The sequence below is a fragment of the Hemiscyllium ocellatum genome, chromosome 47 (genome assembly GCF_020745735.1).
Source record: "Hemiscyllium ocellatum isolate sHemOce1 chromosome 47, sHemOce1.pat.X.cur, whole genome shotgun sequence".
Taxonomy (NCBI): domain Eukaryota; kingdom Metazoa; phylum Chordata; class Chondrichthyes; order Orectolobiformes; family Hemiscylliidae; genus Hemiscyllium; species Hemiscyllium ocellatum.
Window position 1 is genome coordinate 2,458,493 of NC_083447.1, and position 12,994 is coordinate 2,471,486.

The 12,994-nt window shown below is 47.5% G+C and overlaps 1 protein-coding gene across 1 annotated transcript; it reads left to right on the forward strand.

Moving 5' to 3' along the window:
* Positions 1-5,442: 5,442 nt before the first annotated feature.
* socs9 (suppressor of cytokine signaling 9) lies at positions 5,443-11,987 on the forward strand. Its single transcript, XM_060856279.1, has 2 exons — positions 5,443-5,576; positions 9,668-11,987. The coding sequence occupies exon 2, from the start codon at positions 9,886-9,888 to the stop codon at positions 11,188-11,190; it is 1,305 nt and encodes a 434-aa protein (XP_060712262.1). The 5' UTR covers positions 5,443-5,576; positions 9,668-9,885; the 3' UTR covers positions 11,191-11,987.
* The last annotated feature ends 1,007 nt before the right edge of the window (positions 11,988-12,994 follow it).

Genomic DNA, 12,994 nt, shown 5'->3' on the forward strand with positions numbered 1-12,994 from the left:
GCTATTGAAGAGTGAGGTGAATGAAGAAACTGGTGCCTGACTTGCTATCTCGAACAACGATTATAATGACCTGTGATCGTTCCCTTTAAAATAGCTGTTCACTGCTGTGTAGCAGTGGTCAAAATTGACTTCAAACCAATCAGGGATTAAAGAATAAAATTAATATTACTCCTGGAGGTAGCTGGGAGTAGTTTTATTATAATGCAGAATCTTATTTTCTTATCTAAACTAAGAGGGGAGAAAAATGTGCTCTAAATACTCAATAGGTCAAGTAGCATCTGTGGGCAAATAGAGTTGATGTTTCAGTTTGTTTTTTTTCATCTCGATCACACTATTTGTGAGACTCAAATGTATGGGCACCCTTTCATTAGATATAGACTATACCTGATTGCATGCACAATAGACAAAAAGAATTTGCTTTTGGAAAGAATATTTCATGATCTTAAGGGTGCCTGAAATGCATGATGGCCAATGAAGTCTTTTTGAAATGTCGTCGTTATTCTACATGTGGGATGAGTGTGGCTGATTTTCACAAAACAATATCCCATAAAATAGCAGTGAAATAAAACTGTGGATATGAAGATTTGTTGCAAGATCTTGAGCACTCTCTTCTTAGTAGGAGACGGAGCCTCTGTTTGAAATCATAGCCAAAAGAGAGTTTCTTCAACAATGCTGCACCACCTCTGTACTAATAAGGGAAAGTATCTACAGTAAGTTATGGGAAAGAAAGTGGATTGGGATGCAACTTTTTGAATACTTGCAGTTACACATGTTAAATTTTGTTATTATATGGTTCTGTATTTCTTTCGTAATATCAGGCTATTAGGTGGACTAATATGTTAAGTTAGGGGGTTTCTGTTAAACTTCACTGTGAAGGTAGTGGCAGCTGGCATTGAGACCTGGATGAAATGTTGGCTGCTTGTTATACTTTTGGAGGACATTGTAGTCAAAATGTTAGCTGGACAATGTAGTTAACACTGAGAGTCAGAAGACTATGTTTCATTGTGCCCCAAAGGTTTCAAAACTAGTGCAGTAGTGATGGGGTGCAATGTTGTCAGAGGTGCTTTTTTAAGCTGAGTAATTAAACTGACACCTGTCAACTGAGATGTAGACAGAGGACAAGATTAATCCCTCAAACACTGATTACTTCTGATCATTTCACACGTCAGTGCTTGTTACAACATTACAACAATCACTGCATTTATGATTGTGAATGTTGCTGTGGAAATACAAGTTTCTAAGTTTTCAAAGTCATGAGGCAGTCCTAAAGGCCATTAGTGAACCACATAAGGTTTTAACAGCAATTCACAGTCCAGCATCTTTATTCTAGATTTTTGATTCAACTTTAACTATCTCTCTGGTCAGATTTGAGACCATGTTCTGAGATCATTAGCCTGGGATTCTGGCTGACTTGACCAGTGAGATTGACAATGAGTCATAATCTTCTCCAAAAACATTTAATTCTGTCTGTAAGAATATGAAGTAAATGTATCTTTTTACAATCTGGGCTCATAACTTGCGTATCTCATGCCTTCTGCCTTATAGCATATCTTTCCGAAGTAGTTGAGTAACTGGATATTGTAAACTTGGCTTAAAGGCAATGTCCAATTGTGTTTGTAGAGTTTTTGTTCTTTAGAGAATAAAGCAGTGGGAGGTGGGGAGGGCTTCGGTAAGAAGAATTGTCCTGATCCACTTGTGAAATCTTGATGCTTAAATAGAGTGGGGCATGCAGTCCATCAGGAACATGTGTCATTAACATAGTGCCACCTCTCTCAGTCACTTGGGCTCCACCATCAAAGGACTTTTGTTCCAGCATCTCCATCTCCAGGCTATCGTACTGGACATCTCGATTTGATTTCATATCACATATTAAACAAAGTAGAACACTCCAGCCTGACTGAGCTTTGAGAGCAATCTGCTTTGAGCTATCAGTTGTGTCAAAGAGCTTAGTTAAGGTTGTAGAAGATGAATGATTTCAGGGAGGAATACCAAAGCTTAGGGCCCAAGCTCCTGAAAACTACATTGCCAATGGACAGGCAAGTAAAACTGGTGATGAACAGCAAGCCAGAATTGGATGAGTGCAGAGATCTTAAGGGAGCAGAGGGCTGGCCAGAGTAAGGGGGAAGAAGTGACTATATTGAAAACCTTAAATCTTTTCTGAATATTTATCAGGATGTTGCCAGGATTGGAGGGTTTGAGATATAAAAATAGACTGGGCCTTTTTTTACTGGAGCATGGGAGGTTGAGGGGTGACCTTGTAGAGGTTTATGAAATCATGAAGGGCATGGTGAGTTCAAGACTAGGGGGCATATTTTAAAGTGAGAAGAGAAAGATTTAAAAAGGACATGAGGGACAACCTTTTTACACAACGTGGAATGAGCTGCCAGAGAAAGTGGTGGATGCAGGTATAGTTACAACACTTAAGATATTTGGATAAATTCATGAATAGGTCAGGTTTGGAAGGGATACAGGCTAAACGCAGGCAAGTGGGGCTAGTTTCATTTCAGAACATGGTCGATATGTGCTAGTTGGATGAAGGGCTTTTGCCCCAAATGTAGATTTTCCTGCTTCTCGGATGCTGCCTGACCTGTGCTTTTCCAGCACCACTTTAATCTAGTTTGATAGAAGGGTCTGTTTCCATGCTGTATGACTTTGTGGTGCACTGTTGGATAAGGAGTCAATATAAATGAGTATGCACAGGACTGAGTGCAAGTTAGAATGTAGCTGAGTATGTTTTATGTGTGGTGTCATAGACAGGCTAGCCCGGAGAGCATCGAAATAGTCCAGTTTTGATGGAACTGACAGCAGGGATGACATTTGGTAAAGCTTGTATGGAGTTGAATGGGTTTATGAATAGGAGGAGGGATGTGGGCTGGGTGCTGCAGGTAGGACTAGATTGGGTTAGGGTATCTGTTTGGCATTGGTTGGATAGAAGGGTCTGTTTTCATGCTGTACATTTCTATGACTCTACAGGTGGAAACAGGCCCTTTGACCCAACAAGTTCACACAGAATCCCACACAGACTCGTTACCCTATATTTCCCCTGACTAATGTACCTAGCCTATACATCCCTGAACACTGTGGACAATTTAGCATAGCCAATCCACCCTATCCTGAAAATCTTTGGACTATGGGAAGAAACTGGAGCACCCGGAGGGAACCCATGCTGACACAGGGAAAATGTGCATGCTCCACACAGTCGCCCGAGGTTGGAATTGAACCAGAGTCCCAGGTGCAGTGAGGCAGCAGTGCTGACCGCTGACTCACCGTGCTGCCCACCTATCCGAAATTAATCTAGTCCCATTTGCCAGTATTTGGCCCATATTCCCCAAATTCCTTATTCCTGTATCCAACCACATGCCTTTTAAATAATGTAATTGTACCAGCCTCTACTCCTTCCTCTGGCAGCTTATTCCACACACGCACCACCCTCTGTGTGAAAAAGTTGTCCCTTAGGTCTCTTTTATATCTTTTCCCCTCTCACCTTAAACCTATGCCCTCTAGTTCTGGACCCTACCGCAAGGAAAAGACTTTGTCTATTTATCCTATCCATGCCCCTCATAATTTTGTAAACGTCTATAAAGCCACCCCTCAACTTGCGAGGCTCCAGGGAAAACAGCCCCAGCTTATTTAACCTCTCCCTGTAGCTCAAATCCTCCAACCCTGGCAACATCCTTGTAAATCTTTTCTGAACCCTTTCAATGTTCACAATATCCTTCTGATAGGAAGGAGACCAGAACTGAACACAGTATTCCAAAAGAGGTCCTGTACAACCACAAAATGACTTCCCAACTCCTGTATTCAATGCACTGACTAATGCGTGAGCCTGTACCTCCGGGAGAGTGGGTATGGAGTTACTATCCCAGCAAGACACTGTTATGAATTGGAGATGCTGGTGTTGGACTGGGGTGTACAAAGTTAAAAATCTCACAATACCAGGTTATAATCCAACAGGTTTATTTGGAAGCACTGCTCCAAAAGCTGGTGTGCTTCCAATTAAACAAGACACTGTGATTAGATTAGATTACTTACAGTGTGGAAACAGGCCCTTCGGCCCAACAAGTCCACACTGAGCCGCCAAAGTGCAACTCACCCATACCCCTACATTTACCCCTTATCTAACACTACGGGCAATTTAGCATGGCCAATTCACCTGACCCGCACATCTTTGGACTGTGGGAGGAAACCCACGCAGACACGGGGAGAACGTGCAAACTCCACACAATCACCTGAGTCGGGAATTGAACCCGGGTCTCCGGCGCTGTGAGGCAGCAGTGCTAACCACCGTGCCGCCCACAATAATGGGGAATGAGGAAATTGCAGAAACATAGAACGGCATTTTGCACCTGTAGCAGAATTAGGAATCTTCCAAAAGATATTTGACAATCAAGATAGAGAAGGATGGGAGGGAGGAACTTGAAGCAATCATCTACACCAAGGAAAAGATATTGCAAAGGGCTGTTAAACCCAATGGCTGAAGAGGCCCTAGGACGTGCATCCCAGAATTTACAGAGACGGTAGAGGCCTGATTGACCTGCAGTTCACAGTGTGAGCGCTGAGGGCGCTGCCGGCGCTGCCGGCGGCGGCTGTTGTACACTGCACTTCAGGGTGTGGTCGTTGAGGGCGCTGCCGGCGGTGAATGTGTTGGCCTGCAGTGCACGGTGTGAACGCTGGGGGAGCTGAAGGCGCTGCCGGCGGCGGATCTGTTGGCCTGTAGTTTACCAAGTGATCGCTGAGGGCGCTGCTGGCCGCGGTTGTGTTGTCCTGTAGTTCTCGGTGTGAGCGCTGGAGGAACTGAGGGCGCTGCCGGTGGCGGCTGTTGGGTCTTGCAGTTCACAATGTGATCGTTAGGGGAGCTGAAGGCGGTGCTATCCGCGGCTGTGTTGTCCTGCAGTTCACGATCTGAGCGCCGGGGGAACTGAGGGCGCTGCCGGTGGCGAATGTTGTGTGTTGCAGTTCACGATTTGAGCGCCGGGAGAACTGAGAGCGCTGCCGGTGGCGACTGTTGTGTGTTGCAGTTCACGATTTGAGCGCCGGGGGAACTGAGGGCGCTGCCGGTGGCGATTGTTGTGTGTTGCAGTTCACGATTTGAGCGCCGGGGGAACTGAGGGCGCTGCCGGTGGCGATTGTTGTGTGTTGCAGTTCACGATTTGAGCGCCGGGGGAACTGAGGGCGCTGCCGGTGGCGATTGTTGTGTGTTGCAGTTCACGATTTGAGCGCCGGGGGAACTGAGGGCGCTGCCGGTGGCGATTGTTGTGTGTTGCAGTTCACGATTTGAGCGCCGGGGGAACTGAGGGCGCTGCCGGTGGCGATTGTTGTGTGTTGCAGTTCACGATTTGAGCGCCGGGGGAACTGAGGGCGCTGCCGGTGGCGGCTATTGTGTGTTGCAGTTCACAATGTGAGCGCTGGGGGAGCTGCGGGCGCTGCTGCGGGCGGCGGGACCGCTCCCGGCAGTGAGTTGGAGGCCGCGGGCGGCGGCAGGAGCCGGGGATCGCGGCGTTTGAGTGACTGCGGTCTATCGATAGAAACTCGGCCTAAAGACCGGCTGGAGACCCGGGGGGAGTGCAGACAGCTCGGTAATACCCTGATAATCAATCCATTTCCCTAATAATAAGCTAATCTCTATAATTATTACCCTCTTTTTTCCTAATAACTACCCCATTCCCTGATAATTAACCCATTTTCCCTTTAATCTCTCTCTTCTCCCCTTTTTTTTACAGATAATTGCCCTTCTCCCCCGATAATATCCCCCTTTTCCCGGATAATATCCTCCTTTCCCCGATAATATCCCCTTTCCCCGATAATATCCCCTTTCCCCGATAATATCCTCCTTTCCCCGATAATATCCCCCTTTCCCCGATAATATCCCCCTTTTCCCGGATAATATCCTCCTTTCCCCCGATAATATCCCCTTTCCCCGATAATATCCCCTTTCCCCGATAATATCCCCCTTTTCCCGGATAATATCCTCCTTTCCCCGATAATATCCTCCTTTCCCCGATAATATCCCCCTTTCCCCGATAATATCCCCCTTTTCCCGGATAATATCCTCCTTTCCCCGATAATATCCCCTTTCCCCGATAATATCCCCTTTCCCCGATAATATCCCCCTTTTCCCGGATAATATCCTCCTTTCCCCGATAATATCCCCCTTTTCCCGGATAATATCCTCCTTTCCCCCGATAATATCCCCCTTTTCCCGGATAATATCCTCCTTTCCCCGATAATATCCCCTTTCCCCGATAATATCCTCCTTTCCCCGATAATATCCCCCTTTTCCCGGATAATATCCTCCTTTCCCCCGATAATATCCCCCTTTTCCCGGATAATATCCTCCTTTCCCCGATAATATCCCTCTTTCCCCCGATAATATCCCCCTTTCCCCGATAATATCCCCCTTTCCCCCGATAATATCCCCCTTTCCCCGATAATATCCCTCTTTCCCCGATAATATCCCCTTTCCCCGATAATATCCCCCTCCCCGATAATATCCCCCTTTCCCCGATAATATCCTCCTTTCCCCCGATAATATCCCCCTTTCCCCGATAATATCCCCCTTTCCCCGATAATATCCTCCTTTCCCCGATAATAACCCCCTTTCCCCGATAATATCCCCTTTCCCCCGATAATATCCCCCTTTCCCCGATAATATCCCCCTTTCCCCGATAATATCCCCCTTTCCCCGATAATATCCTCCTTTCCCGGATAATATCCCCCTTTCCCCGATAATATCCTCCTTTCCCGGATAATATCCTCCTTTCCCCGATAATATCCCTCTTTCCCCCGATAATATCCCTCTTTCCCCCGATAATATCCCCCTTTCCCCGATAATATCCCCCTTTCCCCGATAATATCCCCCTTTCCCCGATAATATCCCCCTTTCCCCGATAATATCCCCCTTTCCCCGATAATATCCCCCTTTCCCCGATAATATCCTCCTTTCCCCGATAATATCCCTCTTTCCCCGATAATATCCCCCTTTCCCCGATAATATCCCCTTTTCCCCGATAATATCCCCTTTTCCCCGATAATATCCTCCTTTCCCCGATAATATCCTCCTTTCCCCGATAATATCCCCCTTTCCCCGATAATATCCCTCTTTCCCCGATAATATCCCCTTTTCCCCCGATAATATCCCCCTTTCCCCCGATAATATCCCCCTTTCCCCGATAATATCCCCCTTTCCCCGATAATATCCCCTTTTCCCCATAATATCCCCCTTTCCCCGATAATATCCCCCTTTCCCCGATAATATCCTCCTTTCCCCGATAATATCCCCTTTTCCCCCGATAATATCCCCCTTTCCCCCGATAATATCCCCCTTTCCCCGATAATATCCCCCTTTCCCCGATAATATCCTCCTTTCCCGGATAATATCCCCCTTTCCCCGATAATATCCTCCTTTCCCGGATAATATCCTCCTTTCCCGGATAATATCCTCCTTTCCCCGATAATATCCCTCTTTCCCCCGATAATATCCCCCTTTCCCCGATAATATCCCCCTTTCCCCGATAATATCCCCCTTTCCCCGATAATATCCCCCTTTCCCCGATAATATCCTCCTTTCCCCGATAATATCCCCTTTCCCCGATAATATCCCCCTTTCCCCGATAATATCCTCCTTTCCCCGATAATATCCTCCTTTCCCCGATAATATCCCTCTTTCCCCGATAATATCCCCCTTTCCCCGATAATATCCCCTTTTCCCCGATAATATCCCCCTTTCCCCGATAATATCCCCCTTTCCCCGATAATATCCCCTTTTCCCCCGATAATATCCCCCTTTCCCCCGATAATATCCCCCTTTCCCCGATAATATCCCCCTTTTCCCGGATAATATCCCTCTTTCCCCCGATAATATCCCCCTTTCCCCCGATAATATCCCCATTTTCCCGATAATATCCCCCTTTCCCCGATAATATCCCTCTTTCCCTGATAATATCCCCTTTCCCCGATAATATCCCTCTTTCCCCGATAATATCCCTCTTTCCCCGATAATATCCCTCTTTCCCCGATAATATCCTCCTTTCCCCGATAATATCCCCCTTTCCCCGATAATATCCCTCTTTCCCCTGCTCTGACTCCTTTATTACCTGGGATTTACTGATCTGTTATAACCTGGTATTTAATGGATATTGAGTTGCTATGTTCTGGGTATTAACCCTGATTTACCAGGGGCTGCTGGTTAATGGGGATGGGATGGGAATGGGGGGGTGGATGGGGAATGCATGTTCCACAAGGGCAGCACGGTGGCTCAGTGGTTCGCCCTGCTGCCTCCCAGCGCCAGGGACCTGGGTTCGATTCCAGCCTCGGGCAGACTGTCCTGTGGACCAGGCGAAAGTGAGGACCGTGGATGCTGGAGATCAGAGTCTGGATCGGAGGGCTGCTGGAAAGGTGCAGCAGGTCAGGCAGCAGCCGAGGAGCAGGAGAATTGCGGTTTCGGGCAAAAGCCCTTCATCAGGATTGGAAGCAGAGAGCCTCCAGGGTGGAGAGATAAATGGGGGAGAACGTAGCGAGGAGTACAATATGTGAATGGGGGTGGGGATGGTCAGAGAGGAGGGTGGGAAGGGAGATTGGCAGGTAGGACAGGTCATGAGGACGGTGCTGAACTGGACAGGACATGGTTGAAGAGCTTCAGGGAAGAGGAGTTTGAGAATGTTGTAGAGAGAGAAGGCGAACTTCTTCAAGGTAAGCATCCTTGCAAGAGGATTTGAACGTTTTCCCTGTGTCTGTGTGGGTTTCCTCCCACAGTCCAAACATATACAGGTTAGGGTGGATTGGCCATGCTAAATTGCCCCATAGTTTCAAGGGTGTGTAGGTTAGATCAGGGGTAAATATGTGGTAGGGTAATGGATCTGGCTGGGTTACTCTTTGGAGGGTCAATGTGGACATGTTGGGTCAAAGGGCCTGTTTCCACACACACTGTACGGATTCGAAGAAAGGTATTTGGTGGTATTCATGTCCAGGTGGAAGTGTTTAGATTAGATTAGATTCCTTACAGTGTGGAAACAGGCCCTTCGACCCAACAAGTCCACACCGACCCGCCGAAGCGCAACCCACCCATACCCCTACGTTTACCCCTTAGCTAACACTACGGGCAATTTAGCATGGCCAATTCACCTGACCTGCACATCTTTGGACTGTGGGAGGAAACCGGAGCACCCGGAGGAAACCCACGCAGACACGGGGAGAACGTGCAAACTCCACACAGTCAGTCGCCTGAGTCGGGAATTGAACCCGGGTCTCAGGCGCTGTGAGGCAGCAGTTCTAACCACTGTGCACCGTGCCATCCACAAATTCACTCTGTCCAGTCTGGTTAAATCTGAAATTTTACCAGAGTCACTGCCAGTTCCTTGAGGCTGAAGCCGGACAGCATAGTCCTAGGTCTGCACCTATATGTGTGTGTATGTGTATCCGTTATAACTCACTCATTGACCTGGAGCTCCAGGACTGAGATAACCAATCCCGTGACCCCAATTTCCCCCCAAAATCTCTCGTTCCTTGTGACTTGTTGCCCCGAAAGGTACAAGGGGTGAAGTTATCAGGCAAGGGACTGTGTGTGTGACCTGTCCTCTTGTATCCAATATGTCCTCTGACCATGTTACACCAACTTCACCATGGGATCTGTTGTGACCACTCATTTGTGTCCTTTCTTTTGTTTTTACAGTGAACTTCTCTATGGGAATTTTAGGGAGGTTTCTAAATCCGATTTGAAGAGAATTCTGAATGCAGTGCAGGACAAGATGGCTGCTCACATCTTTCACCATGTGTCCAAGTCTTGTCCAACATTAGTGGATTCAATCTGCCATCGGCGTTTCCACAAGGGTTTTTCTTAAAGCTCAGTCTCCCAGCCTCGGTTGAATCGCAGGCTAACTTCCAGAAACCATGTCAGAGTCGCAAGAGAATGACAAGCCAGAGAAAGATAAGCGGGCTGTGAGGCCAAAGGTCAGACGAGGCGATCCAGACGATCAGAGGGGAAGCCGGAGCAAAAAGAAGAACAGAAATTCCCACAAGTCTGATCCTTCCGCTCGCTCCTCGGACTGTGGACTGCAGGAGGAGGATGTCAGGAGTCAGGGCAGGAAACCAGAGAGACAGAGTCCGGATCGGACCCGAGAGGATTCCCGTGACTTGGGAGCATGCAAACTGCACAGCAGATCCTTGAGGCAGCGGATTCAGGATGTGGTGGGTCAGTGCTTCCCCATTAAATCCCACAGCCTCCATTCTGCCATCTTATCCTCCTCCAAAAGGAAGATTCATATCAGTGAACTGATGCTCGATAAATGCCCATTCCCCGCTGGCACGGATTTGGCACAGAAATGGTACCTAATCAAACAGCACACCGCCCCTGTCTCTCAGAGCTTGCCAATGCTGGACACTGCATCCTCTGGCGGGACACCTGTGGAGGATGAAGATGACCGTCTGCGGGAGAGAAGGCGGATTAGCATCGAGCAGGGAGTTGAGCCTCCTCCCCATGCACAGATTCACACCTTTGAGGTAACAGCACAGATCAACCCCTTGTACAAACTAGGACCCAAACTGGCGCCAGGAATGAATGAGCTAGCTGGGGACGACCGAGCCACCCTCCAGGTACAAGAGAGTGCTTCGGTTGAAGAGTTGCCCCCTCCCCAACTGCCCCCAGAGCAGGTGGAGATCAAAGATGGTTATCGCGCCCACACTCAGATTGACTACATCCACTGCCTGGTTCCCGACCTCTTAGAGTTGACGACGTTCCCCTGCTATTGGGGAGTGATGGACCGATACCAAGCTGAGGCTCTGCTGGAGGGTAAACCAGAGGGAGCCTTCCTGCTGCGTGATTCTGCCCAGGAGGATTACCTCTTCTCTGTCAGCTTCCGCCGATACAGCCGCTCCCTGCACGCACGCATCGAGCAGTGGAATCACAACTTCAGCTTCGATGTCCACGACCCCAGTGTTTTCCACGCTCCCACTGTCACTGGCCTCCTTGAGCACTACAAGGATCCAAACTCTTGCATGTTTTTCGAACCTCTGCTCTCCAACCCCATCAACAGGACTTTCCCATTCAGTCTCCAGCACATCTGCAGGGCAGCCATTTCCAGCTGCTCCACTTATGACGGGATCGACCTGCTCCCGATTCCCAACACCCTAAAGGAATACCTGAAGGAATATCATTACAAACAGAAGGTGCGAGTACGGAGACTCGACACCAGGTGAAATAACAGAATTTGAACTGTAAATCAACTTCCTTCCAACTCCCAAGCTGGGGGGAATCAACTTTAAATAATAACTCTCTTTATTTCACTATTTATTTAAAGGCTGCAGAATCCACAGTCTTTGGATTTTTTTTTCTTTGTGCTAATTTTATGTTCGTCAAAGCACCAAAGTATTGCGGCATAACGCCCTGTGATGTACAATGTAAAGTTCGTTTGACACTGTCCCGTTAACACATCTCACCACCCTGTTGTCCCCAAACCTCTCAATCTCCTGCCCCAATAGGATAGCTTATCTACTTCCTACACCAGGTATCCTGTGTGTGATTGCTCCCTCAATAGCAAATGATTACCCAGTTGAGAATGACTTGTAAGTTCAGGATTTTCCATCTGTCATTCAGACTGGATTGAAACACAAGACTCAGAGGTGAAAGCCCAGTGTTGTCCTATTCCTTTTCCCCCCTCACACCCCCAATTCAATTGGTAATCCAAACCTTCCAGTTTATAACTTTAATGTACACACTTAAACAGAAGCTAGAAATCAGTGTGGGGACCACTACAGACAGCTGCTTTGTTAAAGATTTAATTGCTGCACTGACTGAGTGTAAATATGGACCACATTATTTGTGGGTAATTAAGTGATGTTGTTTTCAGAGATTCCATCTCCATCTGTTGACTGTGTTTCCTGTACCATGAAGTGTATGGCCTGTCAGATTACACTGTGCACTGCTATTGATCAGAATGCAATCTTCACCTGGCACGTGATTAATGCAATGTCTGTCATTAAATCCTGGAACGTGACATTTTAAGGCTATAATGTCATCAAGTAACTTCCGATGATAAAGCCACTGCTTAATTTGGTCCTGGGATATACTCTCAGTGGGGCAGAGCTTGATGACCTCAGATCAGACAGAATTTGGGATTTGTTGAACTTCTAAGCACCTGTTAGGCTGAGAAAAACTATAGGAAATTCCTGATCTGGATCGTTGTCGATAGCAACTGAACTCTTTTCCTCACAAACCCCGCTGCTACAGAGGATTGCACTTTTACCGCCTCTGTGTTCAGACAGCTCCTACACTCTGTCGAGACTGGTACAACGGTTACTCGCAGTGTCTTTCCTGATGCTGAAGGATACTGTCCTGTGTAGGCGCAGTTTGAAAATCTTCATAGCAAAATCACTGGATAACTGGACAGGCTGATGATGCTCAAAGTTCGAAGCTGCTCTATGACTTAGAGTCATAGATGTGGAGCTGCCAGTGTCAGACCAGGGTGGACAAAGTCAGAGGTCACATGACACCAGGTTATAGTCCAACAGGGCGGCACGGTGGCACAGTGATTAGCACTGCTGCCTCACAGCGCCTGTAGACCCGGGTTCAATTCCCAACTCAGGCGACTGACTGTGTGGAGTTTGCACGTTCTCCCCGTGTCTGCGTGGGTTTCCTCCGGGTGCTCCGGTTTCCTCCCACAGTCCAAAGATGTGCAGGTCAGGTGAATTTGGCCAAGCTAAATTGCCCGTAGTGTTAAGTAAGGGGTAAATGTAGGGGTATGGGTGGGTTGCGCTTCGGCGGGTCGGTGTGGACTTGTTGGGCCGAAGGGCCTGTTTCCACACTGTAAGTCTAATAATAAATAAGGTGACAAAGGTGCAGTGCTCTGATTTCAAATAAACCTGTTGGACTATAACCTGGTGTCATATTTAAAAATATAAACCATAAGTACTAAGTTAGTCTGGAGTACTGTTTTTTAGAGCAGTAAGACAGTGCTAATTTCTGGGTCTGTAGATTATGAAGGAGCAAAAATGGCCTTTAATA

What these genes read in the sequence shown, in the direction of transcription:
- socs9 (XM_060856279.1), top strand. Translation starts at nt 9,886, where the DNA reads ATGTCAGAGTCGCAAGAGAATGACAAGCCAGAGAAAGATAAGCGGGCT.